At 45.8% G+C, this 11,134-nt stretch overlaps 1 protein-coding gene across 2 annotated transcripts; it reads left to right on the forward strand.

Annotated features, from left to right (window-relative positions):
• Positions 1-2,831: 2,831 nt before the first annotated feature.
• On the forward strand, positions 2,832-8,772 carry LOC125535345 (UPF0307 protein YE3790-like). 2 transcript variants are annotated; one of them, XM_048698396.1, is made up of 7 exons: positions 2,832-3,178; positions 3,265-3,313; positions 3,395-3,446; positions 4,946-5,106; positions 5,193-5,312; positions 6,848-6,997; positions 8,500-8,772. In XM_048698396.1, the coding sequence occupies exons 1-6, from the start codon at positions 2,892-2,894 to the stop codon at positions 6,995-6,997; spliced, it is 819 nt and encodes a 272-aa protein (XP_048554353.1). In that variant the 5' UTR covers positions 2,832-2,891; the 3' UTR covers positions 8,500-8,772. The 2 variants fall into 2 exon arrangements, with proteins under 2 accessions (XP_048554353.1, XP_048554354.1); XM_048698397.1 differs by having other exon boundaries at positions 8,505-8,772.
• The last annotated feature ends 2,362 nt before the right edge of the window (positions 8,773-11,134 follow it).

The raw sequence follows: 11,134 nt of genomic DNA on the forward strand, positions 1-11,134 counted from the left end.
GAATTCAGTGCATAGCTCTTTGTCCAACCCAGTGCCTCGAGGTTTGACCTGCTAGTTGGTTGCATAGACCGTATCGAAGAAGGCTCCCTCGACGGGGCATGTCACACTGTGGCATCACCGGGCTTGCGCCACTGACTTGTTGCCCTCACCCGGATCCAGCATTTGAGTTCGCCAGCGCAGCAGGATTGGCATCACGCGGCGGTACCAGCTCCAGAGGGACAGAATCTGGATGTTCTCGGCTGTCAACAAACTCCATTCGTAGTTGAAACCTACAAGTCAAGGCCATGGGCGGTGGCGGACGCGATGTCAGCTTTCGGGTGTGTCCTATGAGCAAAAATGTCGGAAATCGTTAGATCTCCAGCGAGGAAGGGTGCACTCACCGGTTGACGGCATCTAGCAGGGACTCTAGCGCGACACCTTCCATCGTCGACATGTCGGAGCAAGCACATGCCTCCGCAGGTGGGGAGTGGCCTGTACTAAAAATCTGTTTCATGGCTCAGCCAAAAAGGGCGACGTTCTGGTCGACAGACCAGGAAGACCACGTGCGCCGTGGCGTCCCTTCTTACGCCCTGGGCCCACGAAACACGCACTGTTTCATACAATATACGTGTTGTATCCTTTTTTTCGTTGTTTTTGTTCAGACACGTCAGACTGATTTTTTGGAATACCGAGACTGGAACTAACGCTAGCAATTTCAGGAGCAGCTGAGCCCGAACACTGAATTGCTGCGTCCTATCTTCTGGCCCATAAAGATAGGTGTGGACTTGGAATCGGGTTCGGGAATAAGCAGGTGCATGCAGAAGTAAACACTATCAGGAGGGGTCGTGAGAAGGCAAAAAAAGTATATGCCTACAATGTAGGAGAAACCAGCCTACAACAATATGTAGTGCAGCGTGTTACCATCCCCATCCTGCTCGATGAGAGGGTTGTGTCATCAACTTTAGGGTCTTGATGACAACTGACAAGACCTCTCGACTCGTATATTTGTACTAAACTTTCATATTTGCTTATAATTTATTTACTTAAAAGTACAAACTTGACTATTGTGTGTTTCTTATATTGTTCTTTGATATACATTTCTAATGTTTGTCATTGAAAAATACACACACCATGCCAAATTAAAATAATATGTTGTAAAATAAGCTATTTGTCGTTAGACATGTAAAAAAACACAAGTTCATAGCTTCATGGATTTCGCATGGCATTTACATCAATTATAGTATATATGTGTGCGTTTGTGTACCTTTTAATATCTTAAATATAGTGGCCCATATGTGTAAAGCATACGAGTTCTACAAATATCTTGATAGTGGTTTCTAGTGTATAATTCTAGTGCACGCTTAATATGGTAATACAATGTGTTTGCTAGTGCACGCTTAATATGGTATCAAAGTCTAAGGTCTTGAGTTCAAGTCCCGACTTCCACAAATTATCTAAAAGTAATGTTTCCTCTCCGAGTCCACATATAGGCCTCTTGAGGCATACTTTTGAGTCCATTCATGTGTTGACTTCCCGCATCACACATGAGAGGAAGGTTGAAATGTGTATGCAGATTGCCTAGCCCTTTTCATCCGTTCGGACCTTTGGTTTCATTGGCTAGTGCATGGCATCAGAGCCTATTGACTTGAGTTCAAGTCCTACCTTTCACAATTTATCTAAAATTTGTTGTTGTCCATTTGTGTCCACGTATATGCCTCTTGTGCCGTACTGCAACGAGGTTCAGGGTTCAAAACTCAGCAAATTCAATAAATAATTGCAGTCTTCCCTCGTTTCCGCTGCTCATGTCATAACTCCATAAAAGCATAGACGTGAGGGGAAGGGGTGTTGGAGTATAATGTCAAATCAATATCATCTTAACCCATAGAAATTAACCCAGTAGTAAACTAAATAAAGAACCAAAAAAGTTTTAAAATAGATTGTAGGATGTTTTTAGGGGAGAGACTAGAAACCAAAGTAAACTTGCGGTTGTACCGATCATATTTGTCTGATTATATGCCTTTCTTGGCCCGTTGTGTAGACTTATTTCTGTAGATTGGATTTTAATAGTACGTGGGTTGATGACTCCCTAAGCATCCAGGATGGTCACCCTGCTGCCCGACTTATGGGTCAGGTCTTCATGTATGCCTTCATATTGTTTTACTATTTCATTACAACGATTGATGATTGAATCCTCTACGAAGCATGATACCCCTCTTGTTTAACCCATTATAATTGCAATAATACTACACTTACGAAAATATTTTTATGGGAGAAGTCTACAGGTTGACATGTTGCGCTGCTGTTCCCTGACTTTTCTTTGCGTCTCCACCATGATTTTCATCGGGCTAACCAAACGATGTCAGATCTGTCCGTAAACTGCAGTCTGTAACCAAATGTTCGTAAGTGTATCATTATTGTTATAATTGTGTGAAACCAAGATGGCAGAGGCGGCAAGATGAATTGTCATTTCTCAAAAGTATATATTGTTTCTTCACACACTTAAACCACCAAAGAAAAAACTTTAAGAACCGCTAACCGCTTGGCTACTTTCCGAAGCGAAAATATCAAGTTGCTTCTTATTCAATAATTGAGATGGTGACTATCAATGTCTATCACGAATCAACTAGTTTATGAACATTTTGGGCGCCAATACAACATCGACGCCCATAAAGCCAAGATTTAAGAAAACTAAAATTATAGAGGAGCTGATGACGGTGTGTATTCTGTAACAAAGTGCGAAAGAAAAGAACCCAAACTTTTCCTCAAAGTTGGTAGCGCAACACAGCAATCTTCAAATTTGCCGAAATTTCACCAAATTCCCCCGGTTTCCAGAAACCCCAACAGCAGAAAAGTTTAAACCCTATCCGCCAGATGCACTGCTCGAGCAGCTGCAAGCCCTCTAACCGTACGCCATGGCGCACGCCGCCGCCGCCGCCGCCGCCGTGCCGCTGCGCCGCCCGCTCCTCCTCTTCCTCCGGCCCGCCCGCCTCCTCTCCTCCGTCGCGCCCCGCTCGTCGTCCGTCCGCGCCTACACGCGCGCCCTCCGCCCCCTCGCCCCCCTCCCCTCCGACGACGAGGACCCGGACGACGGGGACGGCGCGCCCAGCCGCAACGAGAAGAAGCGGGAGGCCCGCCGCGCCGTGAAGTGGGGCATGGAGCTCGCCAAGTTCTCCCCTCCCCAGATCAAGCGCATCGTCAGGTGCCCCCATTTGCAGCCCCCACTTCCGCTTACTTTTGGCCGGATTTTGAGGCGAGGGGGGTTGGTTCTGAACCTTATTTTTCCAGGGCCGCGTCGCTGGAGCGCGAGGTGGTGGACGCTCTCATGCTGGTGAAGGTACACCCGTTGTTCTGGTAATGAGGAGCTTGTGTTGAATCACGAAATCAGTGACATTTCTGTGTGCTCATTGCTCTGCAGAAATTCGGACCCGATGTGCGCGAAGGAAGGAGGAGGCAGTACAATTACATCGGTATGCATGTTCATTTTTGCACCCCTTGCATTTCCTGGACCACGGAGATTGGGTCCTATTACTATTCGAATTTTAGAATGAATGCCAGATTTGAGGGATTCCATCAACTTGTAGTATCTTCAGTCTTGTGGTAGTGTGGTTGACTGGTTGTTTCCAATTTCATGTCGACTGTGGGAGCAGGCTAACTCTTAGATGTCGGAATGCCTTCCTTTAAACAGTTAAAAGCTTTTAATCTTTAGTTTGGTAAATTGGTAATGTAGCCATGTAGATACTGCTAAGTGCTAGGTAATGTAGTCATATAGATGCTGCTAGTGAGAAGTCTCATGGAAAGCACTACTTTCTAGTGGTTGTTTCCGGGCCAATGTTCTTGAGCTTTGTCAACTAAGTAATGCTTTTTAGACAAGTGCAGAAACATGCAGGAAAGATTAACTGTAGTTTGAACTTGGGAGGTTTGGTTAAGGCATGCTATTTTGGCGTCAGTGTATGGATGTTTTTAAGCGTTTTGAGTTATGGCTTTAGATGTGAGGTATTGCTAGTAATGCTAAGTTTTTATGAGTAAATCATTTAGTCTCAAGGAAATATGTATGACCTCATTTTTTTGAAGGATGGTTATTGTATAATGGTCTTTTGCATTTAGGGTGTGTTTGGTTTTGAGCAAAAGCTGGCTTTGCCACAATATTGGCACGCCTGTGAGTTTTGGTTGCAGTTTGTTCCAGCCCAGCCGGTGTCTGCCATGCAGTTCTCGCCAATATATGGGCGAGCCGAGGGAGGCGAAATTGTCCGCCAAAATATTGGCTGCTAGCCTGCTAGCGTCCCCGCATACTATGCTTGTGTGTTATGTGAGCTGGATAATCAATTAGCTAGATCGTATACTTGCACGTCTTTTCTGATCTTATCTATCAAGCCGGCTTGTACGTGCTGTTTCACTTGGCCAAAAGCATGTATATGCTGCTTCACTCAGAATATTTTTTATCGTTTTTTCTGAATGTTTGATCATAATGATTTATGGGCTCCTTTATATAATTTTTTAAGTTAAGACCTCGGTTGCTGATATGTGGCATGTTAATTGGCTACAGACCGAATTGAGACCCAACCATTTTGTCAAAAATTGGTTGCTATGGCTACAGTTCAAACAACACTACCAGTTCAAAATCACTAAAGCAATAATCACTCAGAAAGACATTATCAGTAAATAATAGCTGCTTCTGGAGGTTATATGTTTTTATGTATTTCCCTAAAAGAATAAATAAAATAAGTAATGAATTTACTACTTCTGAAGGTCAATTTCGTATATTTGCTACTCCCTCCGTTCCTAAATATAGGTCTTTCTAGAGATTTCAACAAGTGACTACATACGGAGTAAAATGAGTGAATATACACTCTAAAATATGTCTACATACATTCGTATGTGGTAGTCTATTTGAAATCTCTAAAAAGACTTATATTTAGGAACGGAGGAAGTATTTATTTTATGTTAATATGTGATCAGTTTCTACCAGGAAGCCTACTTCGCGGTGCACAGCCTGAATTGATGGAAGATCTTATCCATTCTTTGAAGAATGGAGATGAAAGCAGGATACAAGCCTTATTGAGTGAAGTGGCAGACAAGTCAATGCCGATTGAAGATGAGGAAGTGGGGGAGTTACCTCATGAAGAAGAGGTAGCCAATATTCTGATATTCTCAATATGACTGGATTTACATAGTAAACACTGAACTAATGGTTAAGAATTTCTGAATTTCAATAGGGTGAGGAAAATCAAGAGTATATGGAAATTGCAGATAGATGGTTTGAGGGCCTCATCTGCCAAGACATTCCAGTTACCAATGAAGTTTATGCGATTCATAATGTTGAATTTGATCGTCAGGTATTATATGCACATACTTTAAATGTACAGCATGACTAATGTGTCAGTTCATGTGTTGACTCGAAGTATGAGATAACAAGGACCTTCTGTATAGCCTAGTCTGTATAGTTTGCCAAATATAATTTGAAATAAAATGCTAAAACCTTTTTTGGAAGATATGTAACTGAAGTATCAGAAATGAGGTTTTGGGTCAGTGCTGATATTTTTTGGGAAACTGGATCTACTGAGCCTAGCAACAATTAATCTCTCTAGGAATAAAATCCTATTATTAGGAAGATTCATATTTGTTAAGATTTCATTCTAGCAGTAGAAGCCAACCTCCTCTCTAAAAAGAGACGAGTCACTACCTTAATCATTGAGCAATGAAGACTATCATCTTTCGCCAAATTCATCGTGCACCTGTAGGGTATGTTTGGATGGTGGCCGAAGCAAGCACACCCTACCAATTTTTTGCCCATGAACAAAATTTTGGTGTCTGCGGATGGTTACCAATATTTTGTCATGCCAATGCCCCTTTGCCCACTTTAGTTCATTTTTCTTCCCAACGTTGGCCAACTCATGACTAGCAAAAGTTTGACCAGAATTTCGGCTTACCAAATATTTGGTAGAGCAATCTTGGGCTAAAACTAAGCATAGTCATAGTCTCTCCTTATCCAAAGTTTCCCATCCAAGCAACCAGCATCTTGGCAGTAGTTACCCATGAGAACGGCTACGGTATGCCTTCTCTAGTTAGGTGGCAAAGCCTTCAATAGCAACAACGGCGGTAAACCAGGATGCTGTGGCGATGCTTCCCATGGCTGCAGCTTAACAGCATGGGAAGGTGACAACACTGCATCAACTAGAAATGGTGGTGCACCAAGAAGCTGCATCGACAGCACTGCATCCAGCCTTAGCAGTAGTGCTGCAGATGTTGGCGAAGATGACCCCATACTATCATAACTAACCAACACCATTGTAACTGCATCAACAGCACTGCATTCAGCCTTCACAGTAGTGCTGCATCAAGTAGCAAGAGGTCTGCAGTGATGGCAGCACCCCACACATCGGTTGATGTGAGGCTTTCTGCGGTGGGGCAGTGAGACCTTCCACGGTAGCAGCAGCACTCCATGTGGCAGTGGTCGCGATGACAGGGATGCCTCCCTGATGCGCAGCTGTGCTTCAGGCCATTGTGGCAACGATTTGAGGGGGATGGCACCAGTGATAGTGGATTAGCTGTCTCGATCTATTCCATTGTTCAAAGAAAATAGGTGCAGCTCCCCACTTTATGTAGACGAGATCAGACCCAAAGTATAATCTAATCATAACTAACCAACACCATCGTAACTGCTAATATGATTGTATCCCCCCCCTCCCAAGTCCTTATCCCAAACATAAACTATGTTCAGCATGTCAGGCTGTCAGTTATAATAGTCCTAGCAGTTTATGCATCTACGATGGGTATTCACCACCCAAAATATTGTGGTTAAAGAAATTCAAGGGTATCTGTTATGATTCAATGTTTGGATCACTCAGCTTCACGGACATTTTACCAACAGGAACTACGGAAACTTGTGAGGATAGTCCAAGAGGTCCAAAAAAGCATGCGAGATAAAGATAGTGGAGAAGGATCTGATAAAAAGCTTTCCAGGGCAAAGAAACCACTTATCATGTTCCTTCGCTCCCTTGCAAAGAAGACACTTGAATAGGTGAGCAATACGTTACCCAGGTAGCTTCTAATATGTGTATGTATTCGATTGTGATTATTTTCTCTATATCACTGCAAAGATACTACCTTATGTGAACCCATCCAAATGTCTAGCCTTAGCAAAACATCGCTGCATATTTTTCCATAAGTGTGTTCTTCCCTAGTATTCTGTCTTCATTATCAACATGTACTAGCTAACTACAGAGGAGGCTGGTGTTGTGCACTGTGCAACTCGCGTTAGAGTTGTTAATTGAACATGGGTTATTCAAATTATATTACATGCAAATTTGATAAGATTAGAATTTGGGTTAAGTATTCTGTTGAATAGTAGTTTCACTGTCGAAGATAGTGACAAGACAAAATGGATGCGAATTTGGTTTAGTTTCCCTCTTTTGAATTGTATTATCCGCTTTGTATCAGATGCCAAATCAATTAGGAATTTTTTGGATTTAGAGACCATTTCTGTTTCGTCAGCTGATTAAGTTCACCCTATTGCATTGATTGATTGCATATGTTAGGGGTATGTCTGAATTCGAATGAATCACATAGGTATCATTTGAATTTTTCGTCTGCCCTGTATTTGTAACCATATCAGTGTTTAGCTAACAAATATGGACATGAATGTGGTAAAACCAATTTGATCTGTTTCCGCCCCTGAGTGACTCAGAGATCTAATATGGCTTCGTGCACATGTTAACAGAATGTTCTGCTGTCTTCATGCCACTGCTTATCACTTCAATCTACACTGATTGTTGAAAACAGCCATGGTGCTACATGTTTGTGTTGTGTGCTTGTTGGTAGGCGCGAGGGTGGAGATAGCAATGGGGGTTGCGATCAGATTGAATGGGATAACAAGGCTTGCCCTCAGGGACATGTCGGGGCTCCTCCCCAGATGTGTCGCTAGAGGCTTTTAGTTCTCAGCTTGGGGCAATTTGTTATTTATTGATTGATAATCTCGTAATACAGGCTACCTCCTCTTTATAGGCTTGCTACGTACCTTGGAAAACGAACCAAATTTGACTAACATGGAAGCCTAAGATACTTTCCTAACAACAACAACAGCAACAACAACAAGGCCTTTAGTCCCAAACAAGTTGGGGTAGGCTAGCGGTGAAACCCATAAGATCTCGCGATCAACTCATGGCTCTGGCACATGGATGATAGCAAGCTTCCTAAGATACTTTCCTAACATTTTTCTTGGCTTCCAAGTTTAATGTAGGCGCCACCTGATTCTGTGATGCAGTTCCTGACTTGGTTATGAATGTGGCTACAGGATTGAGCCTGCAGACGCAGCGCTGGTCGCAAACTCGCAATAAACTCTATAAAAATGTGTTGTTGATCTCACTGTTGGTATTGCGAAGCAGGGCATTCAGTGTTAGCTTTAGTTTGTTTTCCTTGGATCATGTTCATATTTTTACTCCATTTAATCAGAATATCTTTCTCCCATGTACATTTCTGGTTTTGACGGTGCAATCTTGGCTTCTGTGTTTGTGTGATTGGCAGGGCAGGATGTGGAGGCGCGGAAAAGGAGGGAGACATAAATAGTTTTAGCAATTTTTACTTTCAAAGTGCTAAAGACATGTTAATGCTTGACTCTCATGGTAAAGACAGCCTTATATAGCGATGTGTTGTCAAGTATGGATTTTGAGCTATAGTTTACAGGGAGCGGTGCTTTGTAGTGACAGGTAGCTAATTTCCTATGAACATTTAACTTTTGCTGATCTAAACCATGCAAAAATAAGTTCATAGTATAAAAGAAGCCTCATGCTCAAGGTATTTGTGCTGTCATTGTTATTTGCATGTATGTTTGAGTGCGCTGTAGTTATTTAAACCGGACCCGTGCTATCTTGTACTCCGGTTTTAATAAAACTAGGTTCGTCATTGGCGTACTCTTGGAAAAAAGAGGAGGAAACTGTAACAATTTAATTGGCAAAATAAAGGGCGTACATGATTTTCATCCTTTTATATGGTCGGGACCATCAGTGGCAACCGGCCACGATGCCGGCCGGCGAGCCTGCACCCTATTAGGGCTAGTGATCGACCTAACAGTAAAGCGTGCGTGCTGCGACCAGGAATGTGAACCATCTCGCCGGAGGCCACCTTGAGTTTTAAGAGCAACTCTAATGGGATGACCCAATTCGTCCGTTTAGGTCATCCGGACATAAAAGTTGGCCCAACGGGGCGACCCAAACGGACACAGCGTCCGCCTGTTGTCCGTTTTGTGTCCGTCCCGACCTAAACTGGGCGCAAAAATGGGCAGCAAATGGGTCCGGGGCGGACAAAACTGAGAGCTCCTGTCATTCGCCCTCGTCAGCTCCTCCCCTCACGTGTCCGGCCTAGACCCATTGGGCAGCGACCCACACTTCCTGCCATACTAGGACTCGAGATGCAGGCCACGGCGGCAGAGGATCATGTCGAGCGTGCGAGAAGAACGCGGTCGCTGCGGCGGGCGGTCGGTGGGCCGGTGGTGCAGGCCGTGGCGGTGGAGGAGCGCAGCGGGTGACCGACGGCGGCCGCGGCTGCGACGGGCGGAGGAGCGCGGTGGGAGGAGGAGCGGAGGCGGGAGCACGCACTCGCTGTCGATGGATATGAGGAGTGGATGCAGCGCTGCCGCTGCCCTACCAAGCTCGCGGCCTTCCTCCACGCAGCGGCAACAGCTCTGCCCGACCCTGGCCGCACCTGCGCCCGGCCTCGCCGCACCCGGCCCCGGCAACGCCACGCCCGGCCTCGCGCTCGCCGCGCCATGCTCGGGGCGCTCGCCGTGCCGCCCCGCCATTGGATTCGAGTTCGCCCGTCGGCCTCCCCGCGCTCTGCGAGCTCCCCTGGCCTGCCTGCTAAGTGTTTGAGAAAATGTCAGGACTAATATGTCGAAAATAGGTCTGGCTACCGGTGGGCGTACTCGCAGACCCAAATGAAAAAACGGGTACGGACGCGCGGACGGGCGACCCAAATAGACAAAAAACGAACGAAATCGGTGTCCGTTTGGATCGGCCAATTGGAGTTGTCATAAGGCGGCAGGCGTGCATTCCTGTTGCCTTTGAAGAGCGTGTGAAAGTGCTAGTCAATTCAAGTTGAAAGTGTTTTTTTCCAACTACGTATATAAAGGGAATATAAGCGACTGATGTGCGTGCGAGCGAAGCGAATGGGGATAAGCGGCAGAGAAAAGAAGTTGAACTATGCGCGAAAATGGAAGTTCCAGTGATGCGGCCGCTACAAATATAAGTTTTCCAATATGCTATAATTCAAAAAAAAATGAGTTAGCTAATCGTCGGGTACATGAAAATTTTGTTTGTGTCAATTGATTTCTAAACGAGACTGGCGATGAGGTTGACGCCAGGAGCGCCATGGACGATCATCGACCCCGACGAGGCCGAATCCGTACCTTGCCCGAAGGTGGGGACAACGTTGCGAGACACAACAAGCCGCGGCGTCGCAGGCAGAGGCGAAGAAGCGGATTGGGGTCCGGCCGGCGGTTGCTAGCGGCGCAGGGGAGGAAAACATTGTGGGCAGGAGGTTGAAGAACTGTGCGTACCGATTCTCAAAAAAATATGTTAAAATGCGGTGCTAATTCTTTTTTGAGAATCGGTGCTAAAATATGTTGTTGTATGGTCATGATGTGGCATTCCAGAAAGAAAGGAAAAAAGCTTATGTCTTTTTTTTTGCGACAGAAAAAGAGTTCATGTCTTGCAGCTTCACACCGCCACCGCTCGAGCTATCGATTTCCTACCATACGTCCGAACAAGCCACACCCAGAAGCCAAGCACGCCGGCAATGACGACGCCAAGAGCACAATCTATGGCGACGACCATCCACGCCGACCCAAAGTACGCCAGAGCCTGGTTCACCACCATGACGGGCATGCCGACCCAGACCCAGCCGACGTCGACGAGCGCCTCCTGCAGCGCGGCGGGCGCGTCCGGCAGGAACAGGCTCATGTGCGCCGCCGCCGCCGCGACCAGCGCCATGTAGGCCCCCCACAGCACCATGGCCGGCAGGCGCCACGGGTGGCTGGCGCCGAAGGACGTGTGGGCGTAGAGGGCGTACGCCCAGCCGACGTGCCGCCGATGTACACGGAGGGCAAGATGACCGCCGCCGCCCACAGCACGGCACGGGAATGGCCAGCCATGGCGTTCGCTTC

This window comes from Triticum urartu, chromosome 2, assembly GCF_003073215.2.
Source record: "Triticum urartu cultivar G1812 chromosome 2, Tu2.1, whole genome shotgun sequence".
Lineage (NCBI taxonomy): Eukaryota > Viridiplantae > Streptophyta > Magnoliopsida > Poales > Poaceae > Triticum > Triticum urartu.

What these genes read in the sequence shown, in the direction of transcription:
- LOC125535345 (XM_048698396.1), top strand. Translation starts at nt 2,892, where the DNA reads ATGGCGCACGCCGCCGCCGCCGCCGCCGCCGTGCCGCTGCGCCGCCCG. An exon ending in CAGATCAAGCGCATCGTCAG is followed by an intron (nt 3,179 to 3,264) that starts GTGCCCCCATTT and finishes TTATTTTTCCAG; the next exon opens with GGCCGCGTCGCTGGAGCGCG. An exon ending in ACGCTCTCATGCTGGTGAAG is followed by an intron (nt 3,314 to 3,394) that starts GTACACCCGTTG and finishes ATTGCTCTGCAG; the next exon opens with AAATTCGGACCCGATGTGCG.